Genomic DNA, 16,872 nt, shown 5'->3' on the forward strand with positions numbered 1-16,872 from the left:
AAATATATATATGTATCTACTAATATTATAAAGCTCAAGAGTTTGTTTGTTTGTTTGAACGCGCTAATCTCAGGAACTACTGGTTCGAATTGAAAAATTCTTTTTGTGTTGGATAGTCCATTTGTCAAGGAAGGTTTTAAGGTATATAACATTACGATACGACCAATAGGAGCGGAGCTGCAATGAAAAATATTGCAAAAGGTGGGGAAATGAAACGCAGACCGAGTTGCACGATTCAGCTAGTAATATATAAACTTTCTCAAGCATGGTAAAAATTTTATTTCTTTTCAACAGAGAGGTTTCTGATATTACTGCATTCAAACAAACTATCGTGTCCTATACATTAGCATTATGATAATTTATAACTAAATAACATAACTTAAGTTTTTAAATAAATTAGATTGACGACCTCGGTGGTCTAACGGTCTAGTGTGTAAATACAAACCACCAATTAGCACTAATTCAATTTACGAATATATAACCGATGGTCGCAATTAATAAGAGGTTCGATTCCTCGCACGGCACAAACATTTGTATTCATGAGTATGATTGTTTGTATCAGTCTGGGTGTTTTCTAAGTATAATATGTATGTATTTACAAAAAAAAAATATCTATGTATATGTATCAGTTATCTAGTACCCATAACACAAGCTTTAACTAGCTTAACTTGGGTCTTAATTGTCCTGAGATTATTATTATTATTTGATGTCACCCATTCTTTGCAACTGTATATCACAGTTATATAGATTCAACCAACAGACGGAAACATTTGAAGGTAAATCAGGAATAAGGTTCATTACGGCATGAACCGACCGACTAGCACAATGCTCTTAAAAGTCGATAATCAATCAAATGAACAATAAATATATAATATGTAACACCAGATAAATTGTATTTTTTTTTTTACACTTTTATACACCAGGTAGTAAAAGTCGATAATCAATCAAATGAACATTAAATATATAATATGTAATATTTTACCAGCTAAATTGTATTTTTTTTTACACTTTTTTTACACCAGTTAGCAAAAATGACGATTTTCATAGAAACTGTCATCCCCACTTTCAATTTCTTTCAACCCTTACTTTGCATTATAGCAGCCTGTTTCCTTACAATTGTATATATATAAAACTAGCTTAATTTATCCCCTTAGGGGTGGAATGATCAAAATCCTTTCTTAGGGAATGCCTACGTCATAACATCTACTTGCATGCCAAATTTCAGCCCGATCCGTCCAGTGGTTTGGGCTGTGCGTTGATAGATCACTATGTCAGTCACCTTTCAGTTATATATATATGTATATAATAAATCTTAATAGTAATAATGACAACTGACACAAATACATATTTTTTTTTTATAAATACATACATATTATAAATAGAAACACCCAGACCGTTACAAACAATCGTACTCATGAATACTAATGTTTGTGCCGTGCAAGGAATAGAACGCGCGACCGTCAAAATTAAAGCGATGTGCCAAACCACAAAACTACCGAGTTCGAGGCAGTAAATATAGAATAAATTGGATTGTTATGTATAAATATACATAATTATTAAAACTATTGTATGCCATAACAGCTGATCACCATCTTAACAGTGTTGCCATAAAAATAACATACAATTTATAACTCGTGTTTTACTACAAATGAAATATGGCGCGACAACAAATAAGCGTGGCCTTGTGGTGGCTGTTAATTATAATAAAATGTAAAAATGACCGATAAAATGGTAACACCGGTGGAACGGCGCAAGGCACGCATACTGAGCTATGGTAGAGCTAGAGACCATGCAACATGCTGGTACTGATACAGGGCTGTCAACTTGTAGTATATGATATAGCTAGAGTCCATGCAATATGCTGGTACTGATACAGGGCTGTCAACTTGTAGTATATGATATAGCTAGAGTCCATGCAATATGCTGGTACTAATACAGGGCTGTCAACGTGTAGTATATGGCAGAGCTACAGTCCATACAATATGCTGGTACCGATATACAGGGCTGTCAACTTGTAGTATATGGTAGAGCTAGAGTCCATGCAATATGTTGGTACTAATACAGGGCTGTCAACGTGTAGTATATGGCAGAGCTACAGTCCATACAATATGCTGGTACTAATACAGGGCTGTCAACGTGTAGTATAAGGTAGAGCTAGAGTCCATGCAACATGCTGGTACTAACACAGGGCTGTCAACGTGTAGTATATGGTAGAACTAGAGTCCATGCAATATGCTGGTACTAATACAGGGCTGTCAACGTGTAGTATATGGTAGAGCTAGAGTCCATGCAATATGTTGGTACTAATACAGGGCTGTCAACGTGTAGTATATAGTAGAGCTAGAGTCCATGCAATATGCTGGTACCCATATACAGGGCTGTCAACGTGTAGTATATGGTATATCAAAATATAATATTTCTATGTATATTTAACGCTACGTTAAAAAATGGAAGTATTTAAATATACATAATATAATAAACTGTGTGAACAAAACCGTTGCAAAAGCTAGTGTTATCAAATAACTGACAATGTACGCCGCGCCGCCCAGTTTGGTTTGCAGACTTTGTAACAACAACGAGGAATGCCGTAACTTTTATAACCATTTCCCAAACAGAGCACTCGTAAACTTAACACCTATTTAGTTCGAGTTATTTTTGGGACAAATTCGAGTCATTACAATATATCTATGTAGTAACAAAATCCCATAAATTCATGTGTGATTAAAAGCAAAAATAGAAACAATAATAGAATAAAAGTTATTCTATTATTGTTTCTATTATTATATCAGAGAAGAATGTGAGTTATCTAACTAAATTAAAAGCATTGTAATTTTTAACGAATTAAAAAAAGGAGATAACAGCCCGTTATATTTTTAAGGAGCTTTGTTTCTTTAACATCATTGTTAATTTGGACTGACATGATTCTTATTGTAATAACAAATCATCTATACATCTTAATATATAAATAAAATTAGAGTGTCTGTTTGTAATATTGAAATAATCGTTTTTTACTACATGCATATGAATATAAATACGGTACATATACCAAAATAACTTTTTTACAATTTTTGTCTGTCTGTCTGTCTGTCTGTTCTGACTGGACCGATTTTCACGGGACAATTTTGGCAGGTAGCTGATGTAATAAGGAGTAACTCAGGCTACTTTTATTTTAGAAAAATAAAGTTAAATTCGTCATCATGATAAGTTTTCGGTGAATTTCCCACGATGAACTAACTGACCTGACCTCCTGCTCATCTTGTCATCCTCCACTGGTGCCAGTGTAAACCGTAAGCGCTGGCGGGTGCACCATTCCATTAACATATATAAAAAAATTGTAGGTCAGTAATTAATGCTAATTCGTTACAGGTAAAAGCGACTGCTCCCAAAATGGATCGCAACGGCTACTTCTTCTACGTCACATCAACAGCTAAGAAAAAGAAGATAAGTCTGATGCAACCGAAACCACCCCGGGTTGCCTTCGTTGACGAGAAGCGACCCGGGTACGTCGAAAGGGTCCAAAGTTACGGCAGTATCGCCCCAACCTCGGCGGAGCACGAACGTGTCGATATGTCGATCCGAGGGGCATTTCCTGAGCCACGCGCGCGTTTATACTCGCAGTTAGAAAGTTATCAGCCGAGGTATCATACGATACGTGATAGTGATAAGAGAGTGGAGAGTGAGTGTAGAAGGAGGAAACGAGAGCAGAGGATTAACCCGGCAGTTTTGAGGTGAGTGCGCTATATTTGTAAACAAGACCGATGAAAGTACGTAACTATGTGTATTTACTGTTATTTTTCTTTTTAGTGTAAATAACTTCTTCGTGTTTTATCCTTGTAATATTGACCAGGATTTCTTATAGTATTATATGAAAGAAATATAGATTATTTTAGGGGCAAAATAATCAACACATTTCTTAATAAATCCCAATCATAATAATAGAACTGTGGACTCCCGTTATACAGGTTATAGTGCGGGGTCCACGGTATCAAACTTTGTGTTTTAAAATAAATACACAAATAAATAATAAAAAAAATTACTAATCATGCTTACTACGTACAAATACAATTATAATTGTAAAATTAATGAAATTAAATATTTATTTATTTACCAAGTTATTATCTATATATTAAACTATTTGTCCACGTGACTGATTGACTGAGTCGACAAGTCAATAGTAGGGACTACTGAAATCTCTCTCATTTTAGAGATATATATAATTGGAGTATCTGTTTGTAATATTGAAATAACCGTTTGTTACTACATGCATATGAATATAAATACGGTATATACATCAAAATAACATTTATTACAATTTTTGTATGTCTGTCTATCTGTTTGTTTGTTCCGGCTTATCTCTGAAATGGCTGGACCGATTTTGACGGGACTTTTTTTGGCAGGTATCTGATGTAATAAAGAGTAACTTAGAGTAACTTTTATTTTGGAAAAATACAGTTAAATTCCAACTCTTACCGTAATGTATCTCCTGAACCGATTAAACATTTGGTAAACTTTTTTCTTTGACCTTTTTGGGTTACATTATTAAACATTTTATTCTATCCAAGAGTGACCTTTATTCCACGCGAAAGAACTCGCGGGCACAGCTAGTCTTATTTACATAATATTATAAACGCGAAAGTTTGTGAGTATGGATGGATGTTTGTTACTCTTTCACGCAAAAACTACTCAACGGATTTTAATGAAACTTTACAGTAATATAGCTTATACATCAGAATAACAAATAGGCTATAAATTAACAAACATGTTTTTTAATGCATAGATAATAATTATGTAGGACCGTGTATAGAGCGCTGGGTTCGGTGCAGCCAACGATGGTGATAATTAAAGGCGCAATATGTAAATGTAATAGTATATTATAAAATATATGTCGCAATAAATTATATGAGAGCAATAGCAATAATAAAACCAAAGCAACCAATATAAAATATAAATATTAAAAAATAAGGAATTGTCGTACCTACCAGCGGCCCGATTGGAAGTAGTCATATACAATAGTAATAAATGCACTAACTTAAAAAAAAAATATCCAATCTCATTTTAGTTTATATAAAAAGAAATACTAGTCATTTCCTATGATTTCATAGTATTTTTTTTTATAGAAACGTACATTTTTAATATAAAACAAAAGCCTATGTACATCCTTATCATAAAATCCTACATAATTTCTATTTTCTGTAACATCTATATAGCAGTTTAAACGGTAAAGATTAACAAACTGACAGATATACGTTTGTATTTATATTAGTATGTATGGTAGGACCTGTTCGTAATTTTGTTTGTATGTCATCCATATTAGGATAAAGAGGATTATGTATTCTAAATCATACAATATCATACCAATCAGAATGTTAGGCGACTGTTTTGGTGCGATCTTTAACTTTTTTTTAATAGATACCAATATAATAATTTAGTGTTAAAACCACAAGGCCCTAAGGGTAACCAAAACACTACATAAGGTTTATTGGTCGGTTTCAAATAAAGGTTTTTTTTTCGGACTACTCTAATGCTGTTGGCCGCAGCTGGCCTTTACAGCTTCACTGGACGATAGAGGTAAATTCCCCACGATGAACTATCTGGCCTGACCTCTTGTTCACCCTATCTGCACTGGTGCCCCGCCAGCGTATAACGACAACAATTACATTATCATTAAAAAAAATACATACACAAAAAGAACCACTCAATGCAAACACTTATACTAATGAATACAAATGATTATAACGTGTGAGGAATCGAACCTGTGACTATCGGAAGTAAGGCGGTGTACTATAATTGCTAGACTACCGAGGCATATTTAGATTAACGAATTAAGACGACAATTTTTTTATAGATGATAATGGAATGGTGCACCCGCTTACTTTAAAAAGTATATATTGGTGGGGTCATTCTTCACTGGTGTCCCACCAGTGGAGAATGACAGGATGAGCATGAAGTCAGGTCAGATCAGGTTAGCAGTTAGATAGTGGCGAAAACACCAAGAATGGTTACCAGGATATCAACCTTACCCTGGAAACCATCTTTATCTGGTAATGAAAGACGACCTCGGTGATCTAGCGGTCTAGCACACCGCTTTACGCCCGATGATCGCGGGTTCGATTCCTCGCACGGCACAAACATTTGTATTCATGATTATGATTGTTTGTATCGGTCTGTGTATTTTCTATGTATAATATGTATGTATTTACGAAAAAAAATCTATGTATTTGTATCAGTTGTCTAGTACTCATAACACAAGCTTTAGCTAGCTTAACTTGGGTCTAGATGGCGCTGTGTGAATTGTCCTGAGATTATTATTATTATTATTATTAAATAGTGCCCTCTCTCTCCCCCTTTTATATATATATTTTTGGTGCCACTGTAAACCAGCTGTATGTTCACATAGGACATACATGAAAGCTGAGTGGAGCGATTTCAGTACATATATGGATGTAAAAAATGATTATTTTATGTTTATTTTTAATTATCTACACGGTAAATTAAGTTTAATTATATGTACATTTTATTTCTTTTAGCAACTGGTTCTGATTACCAATAATCCTCTTCCCTTGGGTACATCAAGTTTATAAGATGACCGTAGATGGAGTAGCTATTGAACATATCATAGTAATGAGAGTGCCCTTCTGTATGGTTACTGTTGTACTATACATGTACATATAAATGTACAAACAGACAAGCCTACCGTTTAATATATACAGTTGCATTATATATTCGGACTAGTTGTCGCCTCTGTCTTCGTCTACTTATTTTGAGATTAAAGATTTGTGATTTATATCAATATTTTTCATATCAATATCAGAATGAAAGAAATTTATTGTCAACCAATAAAATACAACTATACATATAAAAAAAATTGGAGTGTCTGTTTGTAATATTGAAATAACTATTTTTTTTCTACACGCATTTATTTATTTATTTATTTATTTATATATATGAATATAAATACGGTACATGCACCTAAATAACACTTTTTAGATTTTTGTCTGTCCATCTGTCTGTCTGTTTGTTCCGGCTAATAAGTAGAATATAATGTGATAGAAAATTATTTATTCAAATAAACAAATACAAATCACTAACAAGCACTAATGCTGAAATAATATAATGAACAAAAATATGCTTCCTTTGACAATTCACACAGCGCCATCTAGTCCCAAGCTAAGGAGAACTTCTGTTATGTCTCGATATCATTCCGAACTGACGGTAGATTTGACATATCATAAGAGTCTGTAATAGACCTACATGAATAAAGATATTTTGATTTTTTTTTTGAATTTTTTATGGGTACAAGACAATTAAAATAAATACATAAAAAGCACCCAGATCGACACAAACAATCATACTCATGAATACAAATGTTTGTATCGTGCGAGGAATCGAACCCGCGACCATCAGAAGTAAAGGGGTGTGCCAAACCGCTAGTCCACTGAGACCGACCATAATTAAATATATACAAAATTCATAATAAACACGAAGCAATATTAATATGACATTTGATTCGTAGTGGCTGACCTACACGAACAGCCGTCCAGTTTATATTATTTGCGATATTCAACGTTAATTGCATTTGCATAAAACATGGCGATTAGTGATCGCTGAATATTTTGGCCGAATTCAATTTGCTGGAATGTATCCATTTATTTTCATAGAGTCGTGTTGATAGCAAAGCCTATTACTCACTAAACGATCACTTGAATGACGAACGTGCATGGCAATAGTTGTTCATGCACGGGATTTTCATTTAATATTACACATAGACACCTATATCAATATACACTGTAAATAAACTGACTTTAAAAAAAAAGTAATTCAATTATTTTACTTGCCAGTTTTCTAAATTGGATCTACTGAACTGAACGGTAGGGAAAAAAATATAATATAAAAAAAATTACGTTCATAAGCGGCTAAAGTGTCATACATGAATAAATGATTTTTGAATTTGAAATTGGTACCTACAACGTGTCTTTTCCGATGACTGCCCTTCAACCGTTTTCTGTTTTTACCCAACAGTTATTTGGTCTACAAACTAACTGTTGGGTAAAAACAGAAAGCGGTTAAGAAGAGAAGTTAAGACTCCAGGAAAGAGAAAATATGACTTTCTAGAAAGTCATACTTTCTCTTTCCTAGACAATTACACAGCGCCATCTAGTTCCACGGTAAGCAGAGCTTGTGTTATGGGTACTAGATATTTTGTTTGTAAATACATACATAATATACATTGCAAACACTCAGAACAATACAAACAATCATACTCATGAATACAAATGTTTACACCTTGCGAGGAATCGACTCCACGACCCTTGGAAATAAAGCTTATGACCCTATTTTTAATAGCAATTATATGACAAAACAACATTTGCGGGGTCAGCTAGTATCATTACATAGTATAAAACAAAGTCGCTGTCACTGTCTGTCCGTCCCTATGGATGCTTAAATCTTTAAAACAACGCAACGGATTTTGAAGCGGTTTTTTTTTTAGATAGAGTGATTGTAGAGTAAGGTTTCTATATATAATACATGTACACCCGGGCGATAAGCTCGAAGTCACTCAGAGAGCGATGAAGAGGGCTATGCTCGGAGTTTCTCTGCGTGATCGAATCAGAAATGAGGAGATCCGCAGAAGAACCAGAGTGACCGACATAGCCCGAAGAATTGCGACACTGAAGTGGCAATGGGCAGGGCACATAGCTCGTAGGACAGATGGCCGTTGGGGCAGTAAAGTCCTCGAGTGGCGACCGCGGACCGGAAGACGCAGCGTGGGAAGGCCTCCAGCAAGGTGGACCGACGATCTGGTCAAGATCGCTGGAAGGCGTTGGATGCGAGCAGCGCAGGACCGATCGTCGTGGAGATCTTTGGGGGAGGCCTTTGTTCAGCAGTGGACGTCTTCTGGGCTGAGATGATGATGATGACACTCGGGCGAAGCCGGGGCAAATAGCTAGTCAATATATATACCGTAGAAATAACTATTAAAACAATTTGTATATTTTGCTCTGTGCTGTTGGCATTCTGTCAATCACTCGATGTGTATTCACTACGTTTTTCCAGATGGCCCAGTTCTGTGGTTTCAGAATTGTTTGGGACACAGATAAAAAATATAAAAAGTATTGCATAGAAAATGTCAGTTGTTCCATTCAATTCTAGTTTTTTTTTATTTTTAATCTGACGACCTCGGTAGTCTAGCGGTCTAGCACACCGCTTTACGGCCGATGGTCGCGGGTTCGATTCCTCGCACGGCACAAACATTTGTATTCATGAGTATGGTTGTTTGTATCGATCTAGGTGTTTTATTTGTATAATATGTACGTATTTACAAAAAAAATATCTATGTATATGTATCAGTTATCAGTAACCATAACACAAGCTTTAGCTAGCTTAACTTGGGTCTAGATGGCGCTGTGTGTATTGTCCTGAGATTATTATTACTATATTACTATGTTTTTAATCTGGATTTTGAAATGTATTAGGATAACAGTAGTCTATATTTATCGTGATGGTCAAGCAGTTTAGCCTTACAATCTGATAGTCGCAGGTTCGATCCTCGCACAGTGCTAACATTTGTATTCTTGAGTATGATTATATGAGTATTGATCTGGGTGTTTTCTATATATATTATGTACTAGCTGTACTTTAGCTGTGCTGGAATTTAACTTTATTTTTCTAAAATAACAGTAGGCTAAGTCACTCCTTATTACATCAGCTACCTGTCAAAAAAAGTCAGACATTAGCCGGAACAAACAGACGGACGAAAATTATAAAAAAATTATATTTTGATATATGTATCGTATTTATAGTCATATGCGTACTACACAACTATATGGTATATGGTTGTGTACTATATGGTACACAACAACATAACGTAAAACACGGTTATTTCTATATTAGAAACAGATACTCCAATTTTATATGTATAAATGAAGTTACTATGTATTTATATCAGTTGTCTAGTACCCATAACATAAGGTCTGTTTAAATTGGGACTAGATTTAGAAAACTATAGGTTTTCTAAATTTCCGAAACGAAAAATGCTAACCAAATAAAATTAATTCTATATAGTATCTTTAAATTTAGGTATTATTTCAATATTCTCTTAAAAAATACATAATTATTTATTTATTCAAACAGTTTAATTAACTGAAAACTATGCAGTTTATTGTGGTGTTATATCAATCAAGATATAATCCGTACTTTAACCGTAAACCGACTCGAGGTGTTAAACAAACGGTTACTGTAACTTTGAAAACAAGAAAAAACTGATACCCAACTCTTGGTTGGTCACGAATGTCTGGACATGCGATTTAAATTATATTGTTTTTGTATGAACTGTAGTAATTAAATAATAATAGAAATTTTAATTTAATTTTAAAAAAATACGTGTAGGTGGCGCCCTGTAGGCGGCAGTGTTTTTGCGAGGTCTGTACTGTTCACATATAATAATAGCTTATCCAGAAAATTTATTTATTTATTTATAAACTCTTTATTGCACCAATAGAATTAATACATAAGAATTATACAGAAAAGAGATATGGAAGTACAAAAGGCGGTGTTATCGCTAGAAGCAATCTCTTCCAGACAACCTTTAGGTAGAGAAAATACAACAAAAGTGGTAGGTGGCGCATGAATAGAATGGAAGAATATATATATAAACGTAATAATAGGCATAGGATAATAATACCAATAAATATTAGAAAATAACACACATTATATATACTATATATAAAATATATACATACATATATAAATACACAGAAATACAAGTACAAAACAACAATGTTATATGCAAAGAAACAAGACACATAGCAAGAAGGAATACAGGGAGATGTAAGTGGAGAGGTAATGGGATTTAACCGAGCTCTTAAAAATGGGTAGTGATTGTGCGCTACGAATGGAGTAAGGTATAGAAAAGAAAAGTTATATAACAACCTATATAGGTATGTAATAATAATCATCTGCTTCATCCTTATCCCATTTATTTGTGGTCGGCGTAATATGTTTTTCGTTTCCATTCATCCCTGTTCGCAGTCATCGCGTTATTTACTTCCTTTCTTACCATATCATCTTTCACACAGTCCATCCATCTCTTTTTTGGCCTTCCTCTGCCCTTATAACCATCCACAGGTATGTAATAATAATCCTGGATAATTCAAACAACGCCTCTAGTCCCAGGCTAAGTAGAGCTTGTGTTACGGGTACTCGACAACTGATATTTGGAAAAATATCCATAATACGTGGAGGTCTGTAGGTCTTTGTTCAGCAGTGGTCTTCCGGGCTGAAAAGATGATGATGATGACATAAAAAATATAAAAAAAAACCTAGACCAATACTTGTTCAAATCATGTTTTTTTCATTTTTAAATTTTTTCATCATACTCAAGAATAAAAATGTTTGTACAGTACGAGGAATCGAACCCGTGACTATTGTAGTATAGCGGTTGCTAGACATTGTTAGACACCTATGTATACATATATGTATATATATAAACATTTTATTTTTTTATGTGTCCCAATAATTCTGAAACCTCACAACTGGCCAGATTTAATTTACTGCTTTTAATATAATATATTAAAAGCAGTAAATTAAATCTACCGCGAGATATATTGAAGATATGGTAGATGTAAAACATATATAATAATTCCAATTTCGAATCCAAGCATACTAATGATATAAATGTGAAAATATATCTGTATGTCTGTCTGTCAGTTACACCTTCAGAACTTATCGGTTTAACGTATCTTGATTAAGTTTTACGTGAAGAGACATTGCAATATGAGAAACAATATAGGCTATATGTTATTAAAAAAAAAGACAGACAAAGTCATAGGTAATGGCTAGTATGCCATGTACTGTATAGAATAGATAATAAACAGATATATATATATATATATATATATATATATACTTTCGCATTTTGATCTCCTTAGTTTAATAATACAAACGGTTTTACATCTTATTAGACTCGAAGAGGTAGACTCATCTTATTATATTTTACGAGGAGAATAAAAATATATATACTAATACCTTAAAATACGGTAAATTTTCTAAGGGTTGTAATATACATATATAGAAATATATATATATAGAATGTACTGAGGCATTGTCGTTCAAAGATTTGTGCGAACAATACGCGATGGACCCTGAAAGCAGCTGCCAAGTTTAATGAGGAGTGGGCCGATTTGCAATGGCGGTGCCTTATTGTAACGCTCGATTCTTATAATAGAACCTTTAACAATTATAAATAACAATGTTGAAAAAGATGAATAACTTTCATATTTTGAACCTAATGACATTGTACAGAACTACAGATTGCTGACAAAGATTTGGCGGGAGATTTGAATTTGGAACGTTTCAATTTTTCCTATTCTCGAGTATCCAATAGACAAGTTTTTATAATCGAACCTTTCATAATTATAAATAACAATGTTGAAAAAGATGAATAACTTTCATATTTAGAATCTAATGACATTGTACAGAACTACAGATTGCTAACAAAAATTTGGCGGGAGATTTGAATTTGGAACGTCAATTTATTTTCTTGAGTATCAGCACTCGATTCTTATAATAGAACCTTTCATAATTATAAATAACAATGTTGAAAAAGATGAATAACTTTCATATTTAGAATCTAATGACATTGAACAGAACTACAGATAGCTAACAAAAATTTCAAATCTCCCTGATTTGAATTTGGAACATTTCAATCTTTCCTATTCTCGAGTAACCAATAGAAAAGAAAATTATATATAAATCTATATACATTCTGACTAGTGTACCTATATGATTTGCAATGGCGCTGCCTTATTGTAACGCTCGATTCTTATAATAGAACCTTTAACAATTATAAATAACAATGTTGAAAAAGATGAATAACTTTCATATTTTGAACCTAATGACATTGTACAGAACTACAGATTGCTGACAAAGATTTGGCGGGAGATTTGAATTTGGAACGTCAATTTATTTTCTTGAGTATCAGCACTCGATTCTTATAATAGAACCTTTCATAATTATAAATAACAATGTTGAAAAAGATGAATAACTTTCATATTTAAAATCTAATGACATTGTACAGAACTACAGATTACTAACAAAAATTTGGCGGGAAATTTGAATTTGGAACGTCAATTTATTTTCTTGAGTATCAGCACTCGATTCTTATAATAGAACCTTTCATAATTATAAATAACAATATTTAAAAAGATGAATAACTTTCATATTTAGAATCTAATGACATTGTACAGAACTACAGATTACTAACAAAAAATTGGCGGGAGATTTGAATATGGAACTTCAATTTATTTTCTTGAGTATCAGCACTCGATTCTTATAATAGAACCTTTCATAATTATAAATAACAATGTTGAAAAAGTTGAATAACTCATATTTAGAATCTAATGACATTGTACAGAACTACAGATAGCAAACAAAAAATTACAAATCTCCCCGATTTGAATTTGGAACATTTCAATCTTTTCTATTCTCGAGTAACCAATAGAAAAATTATATATAAATATATATATACATTCTGACTAGTGTACCTATATGATTTGCAATGGCGGTGCCTTATTGTAACGCTCGATTCTTATAATAGACCCTTTCACAATTATAAATAATAATGTTGAAGAAAATTAATAACTTTCATATTTGGAATCTAATTACATTGTACAGAACTTACAAATAACCATGGCTGACAAAGAATTGGAGGGAGATTTGAATTTGGAACGTTTAATTTTTTTCTTTTCTTGACTATCCAATAGAAAAAGTATGAATATTCTATAAATATATATTTCTGGTGTACCCATGACTTCGCGAAATATTTTGAAAACCCTATTTTATTTAGGAATCGATTAAAACTAAATACATTAAATATTACGGGAAGCTTGCAAAGTCAGCCATTTTTTTTGTTGGATTAATATAGAATTGTTCACTCACCTGCGCTAACAGCAGAGTCCGGCGGAGTACCGGGATGAGTTTGAAGTTAAGTCAGGTCAGTCAGCTCGTCGTAACGATTTATACCTGTATTAACCACGATGCTTAATAGGGAGTACGCGTGGAGGTCGACCTACTAAACTGTTAGACTACTATTGCTACAATACAACTAGTAGGTAGTTGTTTAGAAACAGCTTAATAGGTTTAATCTTAGGATTAGTTCACACCACATTATATAAAGTAGGGAAATATATTAATATAAAAAAAACTTGACGTTCATAAGCAGCTAAAATGTCCTACATGAATAAATGATTTTTGATTTCATTTAATTGACCAGTACATAGAAATACTAAAATGTTTTTTATCATTCGACATAGACAAGGCTCGTGTACATTTTTTAACGGATATTTTAATACGTTCTTACTTTGTTCATTACAGAAAATAAACTGTTAAACGAGAATGCGCAAACTTTCAACTCTAATTTACTTCATAAATTATTTTTTAGGAATAATAAATAAGCTGAGAGTGTGAGACGATAGAGAGAAGAATAATAATAATAATCTCAGGACAATTCACACAGCGCCATCTAGACCCAAGTTAAGCTAGTTAAAGCTTGTGTTATGGTTACTAGATATCTGATACAAATACATAGATCATTTTTTTTCGTAAATACATACATGTATGTTATGGGCACTAGACTGCTGATAAAAATATATAGATATTTTTTAAATACATACAAATTATACATAGAAACCCAGACCGATACAAACAATCATACTCACGAATACAAATGTTTGTGCCGTGCGAGGAATCGAACCCGCGACCATCGGATTTAAAGCAGTGTGCTAGACCGCTAGACCACCGAGGTCGTCAAAGGAATGAATTTAGAATTTTGAAGAAACTATCACCTACATCCGATTTCATATAACCATCTATTTTTATATAAAAATCAGTTGATCCATTAAATAATTAAATATACATAAACTACTAAGATACTCAGATGATATTATATTAATATCATCTGAGTATCTTAGTAGCCACCGGAGATGGCCAATAACCGATGCACACACATCTGCTCATTGCATTATTACAAGTAATTTATTGTTGAAAGGGACCGTAATAACATAATTCTGCATAAAGTGCCATAAGTGTCGATTTATGAAGTCTAAAGGTAATTTTACATAATTCTTAACGTCAAGCAACATAATTTGGCATCGGCCAATAAATCCTCACTTAATAATATGTCGGGTGACACGCTCGCCCAAAGAATTCCGTCGTGATTTTTAAGAGGGCTCAGAGAATTTATAAAAGTGACTGTCAAATTATATTCTCTGTTGGAAGGTTAATAAAATATAAAAGCGTCTTTTGATAATATATCAGTTTTTGGGGAAACTTTCCTTACGCCTGGCTGTTTTGGCGCCCATCTTTTGTCATATAGATGAATTATAAATCTGAATAATGTTAAAAATGAAATAAAACTTGTTCAGTATTATAAACAATATTCATTTATACTTCATTTCTAGAATATTTATACTTAATTAAGTCGATTACATTTTTTTTTTCATTTTATATATTAAGTTTATTTGATTTATATATCTTAAGTACGACTATTACAAACAATGACAAAAAACAATCATTGTAATCCAACGCGGCACGTCGATCATTATTTATTGTTTTATTTTATTTACAAAATTGTAATTTTATTTATTTTAATTTTAGTCCCAAACCTAGGTCAGAGCTTTGATCCTTATCTGATTTTGGTGCTGCATTACAGTGCGATCGTCGCATTAGAAAAAAAAAAATGTATTTATATCACTCATTTAGTATTCATAACACAAGTTCTGCTTAGTTTAAGGCTAGCTGGAACAGGGTGAATTATTATTAATATTAATAATAATTTATTATAGAATATACACATAGAGTATATCTATATATATATAATTATTATTATTAGTATCAGTCATACTCGTGAACGGGTGCTGCTTTAATTACTACGACTGATTTCCTCTTATTAATTATTTAACCAGTTGGTTGTATACTTAATATTTTCTCTACTTGAGTATTTAATAGAATTAGTGCTAATTGGTAGTTTGTATTCACATACTTACCTAAAAATGTAAAGTAAGAATAAAATTATTTAAAAGAGCAACACGCAAGTTTCTTTCGCGTTCTTCTTGTGATGACACAGCTTTCCGAATGAGCGGTAGATTGAAAAAAAAAATTATGACTATTCAAAAGTGCTTCAATGTAAATTTATTTGAAGAAATGATTTTCTATTATTTTCTATTCTGTTCTAATAATTATCTATTTTCTATTATGAATAATTATTCAGCGAATATGATCCACACATGTTTAATAATTTTCGTCACTTCCTCTAAATAATAAATAAAACCTTTTACTGAGCTTACCATTGCTTCCCAGATAACACACCCAAGGCTCGTTGATGAGACCCTAGCAGATAATCCTTCTAAGGTTTTAAAAAGTAATTAAAAAGTTTAATTGAATACGAAATAGGATTTCGTACGAAATTTAATTAAACAAAACTGCTATATCATTGACAACTGTTGTAACATGACCGAGTAATTGAGTTATTGCGGCTTGTACATGTGATAGCATATGCTGGTGGTCATTCTATTCTCCCAAATTTTAATGACTGTGTATTATTATAAACATGTTCCACTATTATTTGAAAAAAATACGAACTCAGTTTCTTGTCAGTTCTTCTCATCTCTATATCATTCCGAACTGACGGTAGATTTGACATATCATAAGAGTCTATAGAGCTACATGAATAAAGATATTTTGAATTGAATTGAATTTTGTAAGTATCGTCGTTTAGTTTATTAATTTATTGGGCCAGTAAACGGACGGACATTTTAAATATATATATATACGTATATGCTTACAGACAGAATAAGGAAAAACTTAAGAATAAACACT

The 16,872-nt window shown here is 32.7% G+C and overlaps 1 protein-coding gene across 1 annotated transcript in view; it reads left to right on the forward strand.

The window, feature by feature from the left end:
• LOC131846200 (kinesin-like protein CG14535) overlaps nt 1–16,872 on the forward strand; it is a 520,617-nt gene that overhangs the window by 168,182 nt on the left and 335,563 nt on the right. The window contains exon 4 of the mRNA XM_059195447.1: nt 3,367–3,728. Within this exon, the coding sequence (XP_059051430.1) occupies nt 3,367–3,728 (362 nt within the window). The remainder of the gene's footprint in view (nt 1–3,366; nt 3,729–16,872) is intronic.

Source organism: Achroia grisella, unplaced genomic scaffold (assembly GCF_030625045.1).
Source record: "Achroia grisella isolate CSIRO2021 unplaced genomic scaffold, CSIRO_AGI_Agris_v1 utg504, whole genome shotgun sequence".
Classification (NCBI taxonomy): Eukaryota; Metazoa; Arthropoda; class Insecta; order Lepidoptera; family Pyralidae; genus Achroia; species Achroia grisella.